At 36.9% G+C, this 13,290-nt stretch overlaps 2 protein-coding genes across 2 annotated transcripts in view; one reads left to right on the top strand and one right to left on the bottom strand.

Annotated features, from left to right (window-relative positions):
* The window catches only part of LOC105273852 (kinesin-like protein CG14535), a gene marked incomplete at its 5' end in the record, with an annotated part of 151,135 nt that overhangs the window by 95,587 nt on the left and 42,258 nt on the right, over window positions 1-13,290 (bottom strand).
* LOC105273851 (uncharacterized) lies at window positions 557-1,450 on the top strand. Its single transcript, XM_011316528.1, has 4 exons — window positions 557-641; window positions 733-795; window positions 1,009-1,159; window positions 1,248-1,450. The coding sequence occupies exons 1-4, from the start codon at window positions 564-566 to the stop codon at window positions 1,346-1,348; spliced, it is 393 nt and encodes a 130-aa protein (XP_011314830.1). The 5' UTR covers window positions 557-563; the 3' UTR covers window positions 1,349-1,450.

Raw genomic sequence — 13,290 nt, 5'->3', positions numbered from 1 at the left:
GAAAGTTGCATTTCCTGCACTGCACGTCATGCTGCCCGAGGCGAAGCGGATTATTCATATTCGTCACTATACTATTTGTTTCTCCATTTTTTCATTGTTTAATGATTTTATTATATCATCTGCGCGGCAAAAATAGATATAATCAACGGTTCAATGATAGAAAAATGTATTTTTTCATCCTCGAAGAATCCTACATCAGGCCCCTATAAGAGAAAAATGAAAAAAATTCCCATTCTTAAAATCTTCCGCAACAAAATACCGAAAGCAATTAGCTACAGCTATAATTCCGTGCTCTTGAGCGATTGTCCTACTCCTGCAATAAAAATAAGTAGAAAAAATAACAAAGAAGATGAGAATAATGGCTTCAAATATTATGACACTGGTCTTATTTTCGAATTCCAACTTCCGGCGGGAAATGACTCCGATAAGAGGCGTCCCGGTTATCTCCCGTAGATGGAAAAAATAATTGGTTCTGTTGCAAATCCCATCAAAGTCGTGATAAGAGAGTGAATATATAGGGGAAAGCCTCAGGATGCTCTTCCATTTTCAAGTCGATTTTGAAGATGCAGTGTTCGTGGATTGCTCTAAGTCTTTTGGTCTCGGTGGGACTAGCTATTGGCTGTTACCTCCCGACAAGACAGGTATTGACCCACCACTTTGGCTTTTCCCCCAATAAATTACTGCGTAGTTTAGGGGAAAGGATTTTAATAGTTTTTGCTGAATCTCACGCAGGACAACTCGGCCAACTCAAATCACATACAGGTGATTCATTTGCCCGCATCAGAAGAAAATTTGGTAAGTTTCACTTGAATCCTAAAACAATGCATTAATATAAATTAAAAAATGATTGTATCTTACTGAATAGTCGTAAAACCTTCCCCCTGGCTTGTGGGAGGAAATTAAACAAATTGGAAAATATGAAAAAGTGAAAATTTACAGCTGAATATTTTCCGCCCATCACCTGGGAAAATTTCTCGTATATATTCCTCCATTTATTTTTACTTCCAGGAGGACAGCGATCAAGAAGTCATAGAAATTCATATTCCATCAGACGACAGAAGAAGAAAACGAGAGGTTCATAGTCCAGATACCGGAGAAAGCTGCAAAACAGATGCAGATTGCCTAGAGGGCTGGTACTGCGACGAGCTATTGATCTGTCGTAATTGAACTATCATCCGCACAGAGTTAATCGCAGAAAATCAACTTTGATATCTTCTAAATGGAATTTTAATCGTTTTGTGCTTCAGATTCGAGCGACGTAGCCACCAGTGGAGCTGAGAATGTTCTCCAAGGAACTTCACATGCAACTCAGTCAGTAATTATTCCTAATATCACGTACAAATCTTAAAAGTGAACGACTACTCACAACCAATGGATTATTGATGTGCCAGGCCGATGGATACGAAAGCCGATAATTTCAATCTTTAACAATGGATGTAGTGATTGTCGCTAATAAAACAATAATTCTATTCTGAATTACTTTTTCATTCGGTCTTTCACTATTCTCGTTTTTTTCTTCTCGTTTTTTTTCTGTCGTTTTTATGGAATAATTGGATTCGGAAATTGGGGATTTATTGATTTCCATAAATCGTTCAACTATCAAAATTGAATATTCTATTTTTGAATCCGCAATTTTGGTGAAACATTGATTCTGAAAGCTTTAGGACGGAAATTCACTAATAGTCTTCCAAATGTTTCTCATCCCTCGACGCATTTCACGTTGAATATGCGGCGTTACAAATAAACAAGAACTAAGTAATTCCGAACGTAATTGTGCAATGAGTCGCTTTGGAAAAATGTCTGAATCGCCTCTGAAAAAATTATTTTGTTTCAATTTTCAAATTAGTCTTTCAGAGGTTTCTGTTCCTCTACATGAGTCTGTCAATGTATTCGAATGCTATCCACTGCAATCTGGTTGACAAAAATCCGAGTGGAAAAATAATCCATCAAATGTCACTCAGGCTTGAATATTAAACGGATATTTTCCTGGGCCTTTCCTGCCTACTATCCTTTTCAAAAGTACAGTCAACAAACCTCGGAGGCTTGCATCCTGGCGAAAGTATCGCATGCGCTGTGTACTACTTTCATTCGCTAGATCTACTATTAGTCAACACCAATACGAAGTTTTATTTTTTTTATGCCATAGCATTTGCGGTATTGCAAGGAAAATATTCTAAAACCCTTTTTTCTCACGTCATGTAAAAATTGTTGTACCTTGGCTTGATGTCAAAGTCTCAATTTTTCCCATTAGCATTATCACAATTTCTTACATGATAGCTTGCATTCAATGGAATGGTTGAATTAAAATTTCATTTTTTAATAATTATCCTTTCTTTATATATAAATAGGAAGTTTTTCATCTTTTCCTCGCAGTACCGCTGAAACTATGACCTGGCAAAAAATAAAGCTCCGTATTGGGGTAGACTAATAGTCCATCTAACGAACGAGAGTGGTATCATAGTCATGCGATTTTTTTTTGTCAAGATACAAGCCTTCAAAGTTTACGGACTCTACTTTGAAAAGGATAGTAGGAATGGATGTGTCAGAGTTCACACAATGGCTCCTCGGCAACGAAGCTATCAAAAAATGTCCGATAATTTTGCAGGATTAGTCAAGGATTAGTGCTATTATTACGGACTACTAAGACGAAAATTTTTACCAATGGAAAAATCGTTCTTAATGATGATAAAGTGGAATTTCACAGTCCCTTCTAATTGATAAACCTCTCTGGTAACTTCTGGCAGAGGCAGAAATTAGGTGACGACCTCGGAAGACCGATAGTTAAGCACGATCGGATCTCATTAACACGCGCCTTTGAAACAAAGCTCCAGAAAAGAATGAAAAGAGCGAGAAAAACCACTCTCGTAAATTTTCCGGTAACAACTGCTCCCATCCTGGACACCGCGGGCGGACGAATTCCAGAGCGGAAATTTACAACATAGCTTTACACTTAAAATCAATTAGCTGCTAATTGATCGAACCGTAGGAAGTAGGAGGAGAGTTAAAAGTTAGTGGGTACTTGCTCGCCACTGTTTTTATCATTATTACCCCGGTAATATCGACCCACCGATGACTTGTGGTAATTGTGATTGAATATTGAGAGTACAAATGAGAGAAAAATACATTCGCCTTGAACAACTGCGCCCTCGGGATGTTTAAAATACCTCGGTTTGGAAAAAAATGCTTATTTGCTCGCCATTCCCTACTCTCTCTCGGGCTGTTAACAGGAAACGTCAGTTATGAAAACTGTTATTGTTGTATATTACGAGAAATTTATGACTGGCCAACGGGGAAATAGCAGCCTTCACGGCATCTCCAAACATCCAGTGGAAACTTGCTAATGAAATTTTTTATTATGCGAGGAGAGATAAGTAAACTTAAAGCAACAACTAATTGCTCTGGCAAAATAGAAGAAAAAAGTACCCCCAGGATTGAAAATTTGCACAGAAAAAATGTTTTCCTGGATATTCGTCTTGTGTCCATCGAGAAACGTAATTAGCTGTTGCCGATAGCACACGGATAAATAAAAAAATCGAATGGACCCGAGCACTTTACCCCGAAAAAGGATGGACAGAGGGTACTTCAGAGACTACTTTCGGGACGGCAAAATACTTTTCCCGTATGAGTTTCGTTTGAAGGCAATACTAAAAGCTGCCCTTGTCGGTTCTCATGAGAATAAACGTGAAAATATGTAGAAGGAAAAACGTGAAAGAGAAATATGAAGAGGAAGAAAGTTTTAAGGGTAGCTTTGTGCATGAAAAAATTAACTCTGAATTTTTTTTCCCCACTCTCATTCACCTTTTTGTAGCTCCCCCTGCTAAATGGCAGTTTTTACAACTTGTCATTTTCATACGTCTGAAACGACCACATGAAAAAATTCTTTTAATCGGTTAAGAATAACGAGCATTAGCCAGACATATCGGTTTTCCGATGCGAGTGATCGGTGAAGCGAGTCGACATGGGGAATCGCTTAGGCAGGTAGAGGTGGGAATTCGAGTCATTTTGGTGTGTTACATTTGGTACGTAATGCATCAAGACAGTTATACCACGAGTGGACGATATATTGCCGACACTTAAGTGGTTCGCTCAGCGTGCAGCTACCAAGGAGGTAATCTGCACGTGTTGAGATACAGATGCTGATTTGGGGCGACACACATTTCAACCATAACGTCGACGTAACCTCCAGCATGTACTGACTTTTTTTCATTGCAGAATTTCCCGACGACTCAATTTTCCGTCACAATATCGCGATCGGCCTTCATTTTCATTGGACTTACACTGCAAAAAATAGAGTATATATAGTAATTACGTCTAAGCAATTGTCCCGATTGATAAACTAATGATTTCATATGAATTTTACAGAATGAGAAAAATTCTGGAAAAAATACGTGAGAAGTTGCGTAAAAATTACTGTTTAAAACGTAAACGTTTAAAAATCGGGAAAAGTACTGCGCAGGTAACTTTACCTAATATTACCTATTATTTCATTTATTATCACACGTACGTTATTTTACATATCAGAGTGCAGCTGGCGAAATACACGCGAAGAGCTTCGCGCCTAGTGTGTAATCAGCTAGTTACTGCACGCTGAAGTGTAAAGAAATTTACGTATCATTTCCGTACAATCTACTGTATCATTTTGTTTCCCCCAAGTTAAACTTGAACTCACAACCTCTGACATGTCAGGCAAGAATCTTACCCATACGCCAGAGCTTCGTTATTGTTATTGTGTCGATCGTCATTGATGAGTCAACGCGGCTGCCGGATTTATTTACATAAAATTAAGTAATCTTTACGTTATTTAGCGTATTTTTTAGTTAAAAGTGTAAGTTTTACGAGTTCAGAAAAAATACGTGACAGTACCATAAATTTTCCTGCATTTTCACTTCGTGTACTAAATAGATATATTTTTGTGCAAAATAAATTATTCGAATAATAAAGTAATTTAAAAATTGAAAAGAAGATTTTTCTCTAAGCTTACAAAACTTCAAAATTTACACTAGTTCAAGTCACTATATATTATATAATGAAATAATAAATTAATATATATATAAAGAATAAATTATTGTCGCGTGATTTCGGAACTTATATTATATTGTATCATATTCAATTTATTAAATTAGATCCTTTAAAGATTAAAAATTAAATAAAAGTACCTACTACAGCTTATCTATGCATCTATGCATATTAATAAAAAAAACTTTTCAATTGTTTAATTTATTTTTATTTTATTTAATTTTTTTTTTTTTTATTGCGTTTCCTTGGAATTTTAACCACCACCTTGCCGTTCTTTTTTTTTACTGGAGGAACAAGAATAATGAAAAAAAGAGCGAGTACGGGACTGCGGCGGATTGAATGACCTCGTACTGACCAATACAAGTGGAAAGTCCCAAAAAATAGTTAAGACTTACAATTGTAGGCAACCCTGGTCGAACAATTAACCGACCGCTCCATCTTATATCTAGATCATCTCCAACTTTCTTATAATATAAAACATCTGGCATATCGATTTAAGAATTCACTCATACTCGATTCAAGTTCAATTTTTTCAACGAAGAGCACGAAATGCGCGAGGTAATCATCTCCGCGGAATATGAACCGTCTCATTTCCACGGTTTAATCAAGGAACCATTCAAAATACCCATTAGTTCGTGCACGTGTTTGCCGTGGAACAGTATGAATTTAGTGTTTAACCAAAAAAAAAAGGGTGGGATCTACGGTGGCCGACGCGATTCCGGTAGTCACGCGCGAATGGCCCTTTATTCCGGTTCGTTGGAAAATCGGGATGCGCGAGGAATTCTCATCGACCCTACTGCCAATGCAACGCCAGCAATGCCCCATGTATAGAAGTGAATTTCGACTCTATGTACACCAGTGCCACTGGGTTTGTCCCAATGTGCGCTCTACCGCCACTTTATTTTCGTTGGGTGAACACCCCGTACCGGGTTCACGACACGCCAAATTTATTTCCCTGACACTCGTGGAGTTCTATCCGCCACCGCGATAAATAGAATAATTAAAAAATGGAAATAAAAATAAAGAATAAACAGGTGTTTATCCAACTGTGTTTTATTCCCATTGATTTTTTTTTTGTTGGCATTTCTTTCGCGAGGGCAGAATGTCAAACAATTTTTCACGTTGAGATAATCTCGGGTAAATAAATTCACGCAATAACATGTTTTCTCAGGCGAAATACAATAATCTGCAATTAGCAAAATTGCAATTAAATGAAAATTAGGTAGGGGTGTGGATTTGATGCCTCGCAGTTTTCGAAATATTTCCCCGAATCTAACGGAGATATCGTAATTTTCGTAATAAAGTTTTCTTTAGGTCTTCAAAAACTCTACAAAAAAGGTTGGGTAAAAAATTTCGATATCTCCCTTATATTCCGAGATATTTACTGACGATTGACCCATAATTATAAAAGCTCATTGAATGGTTCTACTCGTTTTCTGCTGAATTATAATTGAAATAAATGAAGTAAGTCTTGAAAAATGTTCAATCTTATTTTCTCGGGGTTGTAAATGTCAGAATAACGAGAAAAACAATTGCGATACGTCAGAGAGAGACAATGAACAATAGAATCCGTTACATTGTGGCACGTCTCTCAGATTTTTTTTCCCCCGACTGCCCCATGTCCACTAGATCCTCTATTGACTCCTACATATCAATGGACATACCCCAACCTCCAAGACATCGCGCACTTTGAAGTATTCTATTATCCCCGGTGTCACAAAGAGCCCCAAAAAAATGGATACAAAAATAACGGCGATACAACCGACGAAGAGATGAAACGAAATAAAAGAAAGTATACGGTGGGGTGGAGAAATCCCTGTAAGCGGCATGACGGAAGTCATATAAAGCCCCCCGGCAAATCTTTTCATTATCACACTGCGTAAGTGATACGTATATCATCGTAAAGCGGCCATTTTGTGGGACATTATCCTCAAGAAAAATAAATGAGAGCGAAAGATGCTGTGGCCGAGTATCTTTGACCAGTCTAGTCTCGTCTAATAATGTCGAAAATATTTTTTTATCTCTTTCATGGCTTCTGGGGGCGACAATACGGGATTTACTCTGCAATGGATAATTCCTCTCTTTCTTTCGTATTGAGCTAATATATTGTGTGCCCATGGGTAAGCTCATTGCATTAACTTGGAAAAAATGTGAGTTATGTGATCCTTTATGGAGTTATGACGGTTTGAGGAAAATATAATTTTCAGGTTTCACCTAAATTTCGGATTTGCTTCAATTTTTCTATTAATTATTTTTTATTATTATAAATTTTGTTATTAATTTTTTTTTCCAATTTTTACCGTCACGTCACTCTCTAAAATTCATGTTCATTACTAATTGCGGTAGCATTCGATTTAATTCCGTTATAGTCGCTCTCATTATGCGCCTTTTGCGTAAAAAATGAAGTAATGTCTCGAATTTCAATTGTAATGTTTTGAAAAATACTGATTTCGATAAAATAATAAAATTCATAAGAACATTCGTTGTCTTCGGAATCGCACGTGAATTTCATTTACGCGTACAAACCCATCGGACATGTCCAAAATAGGGAAGAGATAGGAATAGATAGGAATATTAACTATAGAAAAAATCTCTAGTAATGCATTTTTCCTATCAACTTATTAGATTCAATTACAGAGAGAATTAGCCAGTGCACCCCAAGTGCGCTCTCGAAAAGTAAAAATATTAAATTGAGGATAACGAAAGTTGAAAAATTAGTAATTAGAGTATTAAATTACAGTCGCGCCGGAAATATATCACGGAGTGGTCGCAATATTTATCGACTCGTCACATTGTTTCGACTTTACAGCCCATAAAATGCCCCAATATACTTTACGGCGAATTTTTCAATGGTGAAAAAAACTAAAATAAAAAAATTGTGAAGCTGTCACAGCGAGGACACGAACTGTAACCGAAAATAGAAGTGAGTAACGGAATCAGTGGAGCATGACGCGTGTGTGGATGTGAAAGAGTCGGAGAGCCGCAAATCGCTGGAGGGCTATACAGTGAGTTGAGTATTCGGCAGCCGTTTAGGGCTAGTAAAATGATAACGACCAGGGGATTGACCTGTGGGAACCTAAGCCACCCACCGACCCCCTCACTACGGCTTACTTTTATAGTTGCACAGTAACGACCGATATTTTATGACCTGGGGACACCCCCCAATGCTTCCAGTGGAAACCGATATCCGTTTCGATCACAACTGCTTATAACTCCTCATTTTTTTTTACCAGATAGAAAAACCCGGACAAACCTTATCAGGAGATTATCATGGTCTTTTCAGATTCAAAGACTTCGGACGGGAATTTTAAAATGTCGAAGGCGTCATTTTAGACAAGCCGCGTCAGATTATTGTACCTCTACTACTATGGCTGGTTTTATTGCAGAAGAAATTCATCACAGTTCATTTTATCATGACGAAATGCATCAGGACAGAATTACAACGTAATTTAATTGTGGATTTTTTTTAACTCAATTAATAAAAAAAAATAAGAATAGCATTCCCACGCGGAAAATCATGTATCCGAAGATATATCTGAATAAGATCCGATGTATATTTATATATAGATATATTTTTTAGATATATTTTCGGACAAAAATGCTGTATCTGAGATATATCTCCGGATATATATGTATTCCGTGTGGGTTAACTCAACCAGAAATTATATACTTACAATTACAAATAAACGGAACTCAAATAAGCAACTCTAATTCGCAAACTGACATGCTGCGATAAAAAAACACCACTGCATAGTGACGAGGATCATAATTGACAGACTTTTTTTGTTTTGGTCGTATCACCATTCAACCAGTATTATTAGGAGAGGGTGGGGTAAGATGGGGCAGTGAAATTTATTTTTTAATTGCTGATTGGACAACAGTTAACATGAATTTCATTGTATGAAATTTGTATTTACAAAATTAGGGATTGAGTGGGCAATTGCTTAATTATTAAAGGAGATATTGAGGAAACAAAAAAATGAGTGAAATAAGTAGCATATTTTTGTGAAGCGTCTGATCCCTTGGAAATTATTTGGGAAATTGAAGTTGTAAACTTTCAACTTTTATTTTATTTTATAAAAAAAGCAAAAACTATCAAGATAATTATTAATAGTAGCAGCATTATAATCATAATTAAGTTCTATTAAAATAGTTACGAAAGGTACGTACAATTTACCGTTGAAGCCAATATGTTCATAAATCCGAAAATCTTTTGGGATTTCTTTGTCTTAAATTGGAGAGTATTGAATATTTGAAATTCACCCTTGCAACCGCCGAATACAATTTTTAGCCATTCAATTTAAGATTTTCGTAAAAATAGATCTGATCGTCACATCAGAAGACTACAGTTTAGTTACTCAATCATTAAACTCAGTTTGCCTAAAATCTTCAATTAAACTGTATCTTTATCTGTAAGCTTCAATTTGCATCCTGTGAAATGCTCAAATTAAGAATACACACAAAAAAAAAATTTTTTTTTGCTGTAATAACCTTCGCTGTAATAAGTAAAGATGATACCAAAACATCAAGTTGACATTTCGAGCTGAATTGGAGTTTTTCTGTGAATTGGTGATTTCTTTGTTATTTTTGATGCAGCAATGGTTCAACATGGTGGTAAAAAGCCTAGGATTCAGCCGGCATCTGCATAGGCTATATCTGCTAACCGGCAAACACCTCACGTACCGCCAGCGTAGATTAAAGCCCGGTCGTTCCCCATAGTAGTGCGTGATGAAAACACCCGGGAAATCTTGTGAGAGCGGGAGAATAGATGGTTTTTCTGGGGTGGGAAGTGGGGAAAATACCAAGATACTCAGCTGGTGGGCGAAGGGGATGCGTGGAAAAGCTCCAAGGGGGTTTTCCCTCAACGCACTTTGGGATCAGACGCACATTCCGATGATCCAATCCCATGGCTCACCGCTCACACCTCATTCTACCGATCAGATTCTAGTCCTGAGAAGGCGATGACTTCGTATTATACCCCTTGTACCACGGCTTTGGAATTTTTTTTTTCTTCCACGGGGTTTATTAAGTCGATCGGGTAATCCCCGAACATTATTTGCACTTCTTCACTCAATTGAGGAATATTATAATACCCTGTCGACTGTTTGCCCGCCAATTTTTCCTTCCGATTGAACGCAAATACTTTATCTAATTTTTTTTCTCACTCAGATGTAGAAAAATAATCAATTTGCAGCAAATCAAAACTTTTGTTTCTCGTTGTTGCGCTCGTTTCCTATTAATTTGAATTAATAATTAATAAAAAAAATTCATAAAATTAAGAAAAAAGAAGAATTATTCAATTTAATTTCATGCGAAATTAAAGAAACATACATAAATTTTCGTTATAACATTTCTTGTAGATCTAATCAATAGCTACAAAGAAAGTTATCATACAAAATTTCGTATCACCCTTAGTTTTGGATATATTTCCAAAGAAATATAGAAACGTTGAAAGAGTGGATTTATTTCTTTTTGCCACTTGACTGTAGCATTGTAGATCCAGATCTAGCCCCGCAATAGAAAATATTCTCAAGAATGTTGATTTATAGCCGTAGACAAGCGACTCACCCCCCCGGAAAATCCGACACAGCAATTTATGGATCTCCGGAATCCATGACTTACAGATCGCCCGGTCAAAACTGCCAACAGATTTTCTATGCACGTCCATTGGAATATGAGAATAAACCCCCGAGATTTGTAAAACCAAACGCTGATCTTTTGTATCCCGTGTATTACCGAGGGTTCAGACGTTCTCCAGATGCCACAGACGACCCACCATCATCACTGATCCCGACTCAAACATGTCCCTATTCCCTGGTTTTGTTATTCCTCACTTGATCTCACTTAATTCCACCTTTGTATCTTCGAGTGGACAGCTTCTACAAATGTGCACTCGTTTTATTCTGGGGAGAAAATGGTTAGAGCAACTGTACTATCCATTTATGCCCCTATGAGGGTTGTAGTCAGTATGAGAAGGCTAAGTTACACAATAACACGTGTTTCTGTTTGAGTTGAGTTTCATACCTGGACAATATTTGGAGTGAAGTTTCTATCGGTGTCTGGCTAGACTAAATCATAAACCTTAATTGATAAATATGTATCTTCAGCAACTATTAACTCACTACCTCCTTACAATAATTACAGTAGCTCAAATTACAGAGGAAAAAATCAACACTCGTAATATTATCATTGGTAATATCAAATATAAGTTCGTCAAAAGTCTCAGATCTTTTTTTATAGCTTTGTTACCTAAACAAACGATTGCGATGAATTTTTACGAGGGGTTTTTCTAGAAAATTTGATACACGCATTTCTAGGAAAATAGCTGATTGATTTTGAAGAAAGAGTTGTATTTGACTAATTATTTTTCCACTCGGATTTTGGCCTAGTAGAGCGCAGTAAATAGCATCCGGATACGTTTCTACTATCATGCAGAAAAATGAAAAATCTCAGAGACTGATTTGGCAATTGAAAGTGAATGATTTGAGAAAAATGTTATAAACAATTAAATAAATTTATTTTTCATAGGAATTTCTCCACAGTTGCAATGACGTTTGGGATAATCCACTTTTTATTTATTTGTCGCACGCGATATTCAATACTAACGTCTTTCTGTCGCAAAATAAAAAAAAATTTAAAAAACTGAAAGCTTCAAATACTGTACTCTGGTTGGTTGAAATCCGAATTTAAGAAATAATCTAATCAAAAGTCCGGAGAATTAATCCACTGAATTAATAATAATACCGAAATTGTAATAATGTTTTAGATAAACTGAAACGTCAAAAGAATATTTTCGTAGGCTCTCCACGTTTTTATTTTTTTCATAATGAAAACTTTAAATCAGAACTTGTCAGCAATTGAACGGGATCTCATTAAAACTAATGATGAAAAAATAGTCCATGTGAGGTGATAAAAAAGTTGACTGATTATAGTTGAAATGAAGTCACGTGCAAAATTTGCATTCTCCAACTAGTGACTATCCGGATCGGTACTATCCACAAACTAGCGCAACCCACACAGAGAGCAAGTACAGAGGCAAAGTTAGATAGGGCTTTGGATACTCCAGAGTAGCCTATATCTCCAAGACTCCTCTCCTATGTCTCGGCAACTCCACTGGCTAATTTATATTCGACTCGCTCACCCGGATAACGGATGGAAAAGGTAAAATGGATAGTACCAAGGCGACCGCTGGATTGGAGCATGCGACACTCCTATACCTGTTCGCGATTGTCGAGCTTTAATTATTCCCGGATCGAACAATTGGTTTTCTATCTGCACCACCGAGAGCTTTAGGTGGTATCAATCGGTGAAACAAAAATAGAAGTCATATTATGATTTTATCGAGGATTAGTTTCATCGCGGAGGGCAATGACTCGAGATCTGCATTTTCAAAAATCAGAAAGAGCTCACAGACAATTAACATCTAAAAGTGGGTTTTTCTTCCGCAATTAAGTGATTCATTAGGTAATTAATTAATTGATTGATTGATTGATTGATTGATTGAAGTGGTAAGTCTATTTAAATTGGGTAAATTTTTGGGTTTATTGTGGTGGAATGATTAAGTAGAAAGCTCGGATGGAATGAGAACATTTTTTCTGGGCAAATATATCTTCGGGTTCTGAATACCAGGTCCATTGCTGACTGACTCTGAAGGCATTGGAAGGATCGATAGTTGAAGACGTGCACTGGATTGCCGTTGTCCGGACAAAATGGGCGACAACGGATTTGTTTGAGCGTATGAGAGTGCGTCAGGTTAAACCGGTGGAGTCACTCTTAGAGACAATAGGGGTGGTATCGTGGAATCAAGTTGCCTCTGGTATTGTGCATCACCCACCCTTAACGACAAGCGATTATGTACCTCGGCCGTATGTCTTGTCTGCTTTCGGTCTGGGGATGAAACCCCTAGAATCCATATTATTTCAGTATGAAGTACCTCTCCTTACTCCAAAAAAAAAAGAATTTTGGAATGAATAATTACAACTCAGGAGTAGAACGTATGTTGTCGGAAATTTCACGTTGACATTTCAAGTTAAGAAACTTGAAGTTCTCAATAATGACAAAGTCACATGGAATTTCTAGAGAATTAACCACTCATGAATTAGTTAATTTGTCGAATATTTTGGTAACTCTGGATTTTCAGGTCCAAATGGCAGAAAATTGTGAAAATGGAGAAAATTCAAGCAATAATTTACCCGAGTTTTCACTTATAACACCACCAGAGCTTGGAAATTATCGCAGGGAAATATCCGATTAATTTCAAAGCTCGAGTCGTAC

The sequence above is a fragment of the Fopius arisanus genome, unplaced genomic scaffold, assembly GCF_000806365.1.
Source record: "Fopius arisanus strain USDA-PBARC FA_bdor unplaced genomic scaffold, ASM80636v1 scaffold00007, whole genome shotgun sequence".
NCBI lineage: Eukaryota > Metazoa > Arthropoda > Insecta > Hymenoptera > Braconidae > Fopius > Fopius arisanus.
Note: the sequence above shows the minus strand (reverse complement) of the source record. Positions and strands in the feature narration are given on the sequence as shown.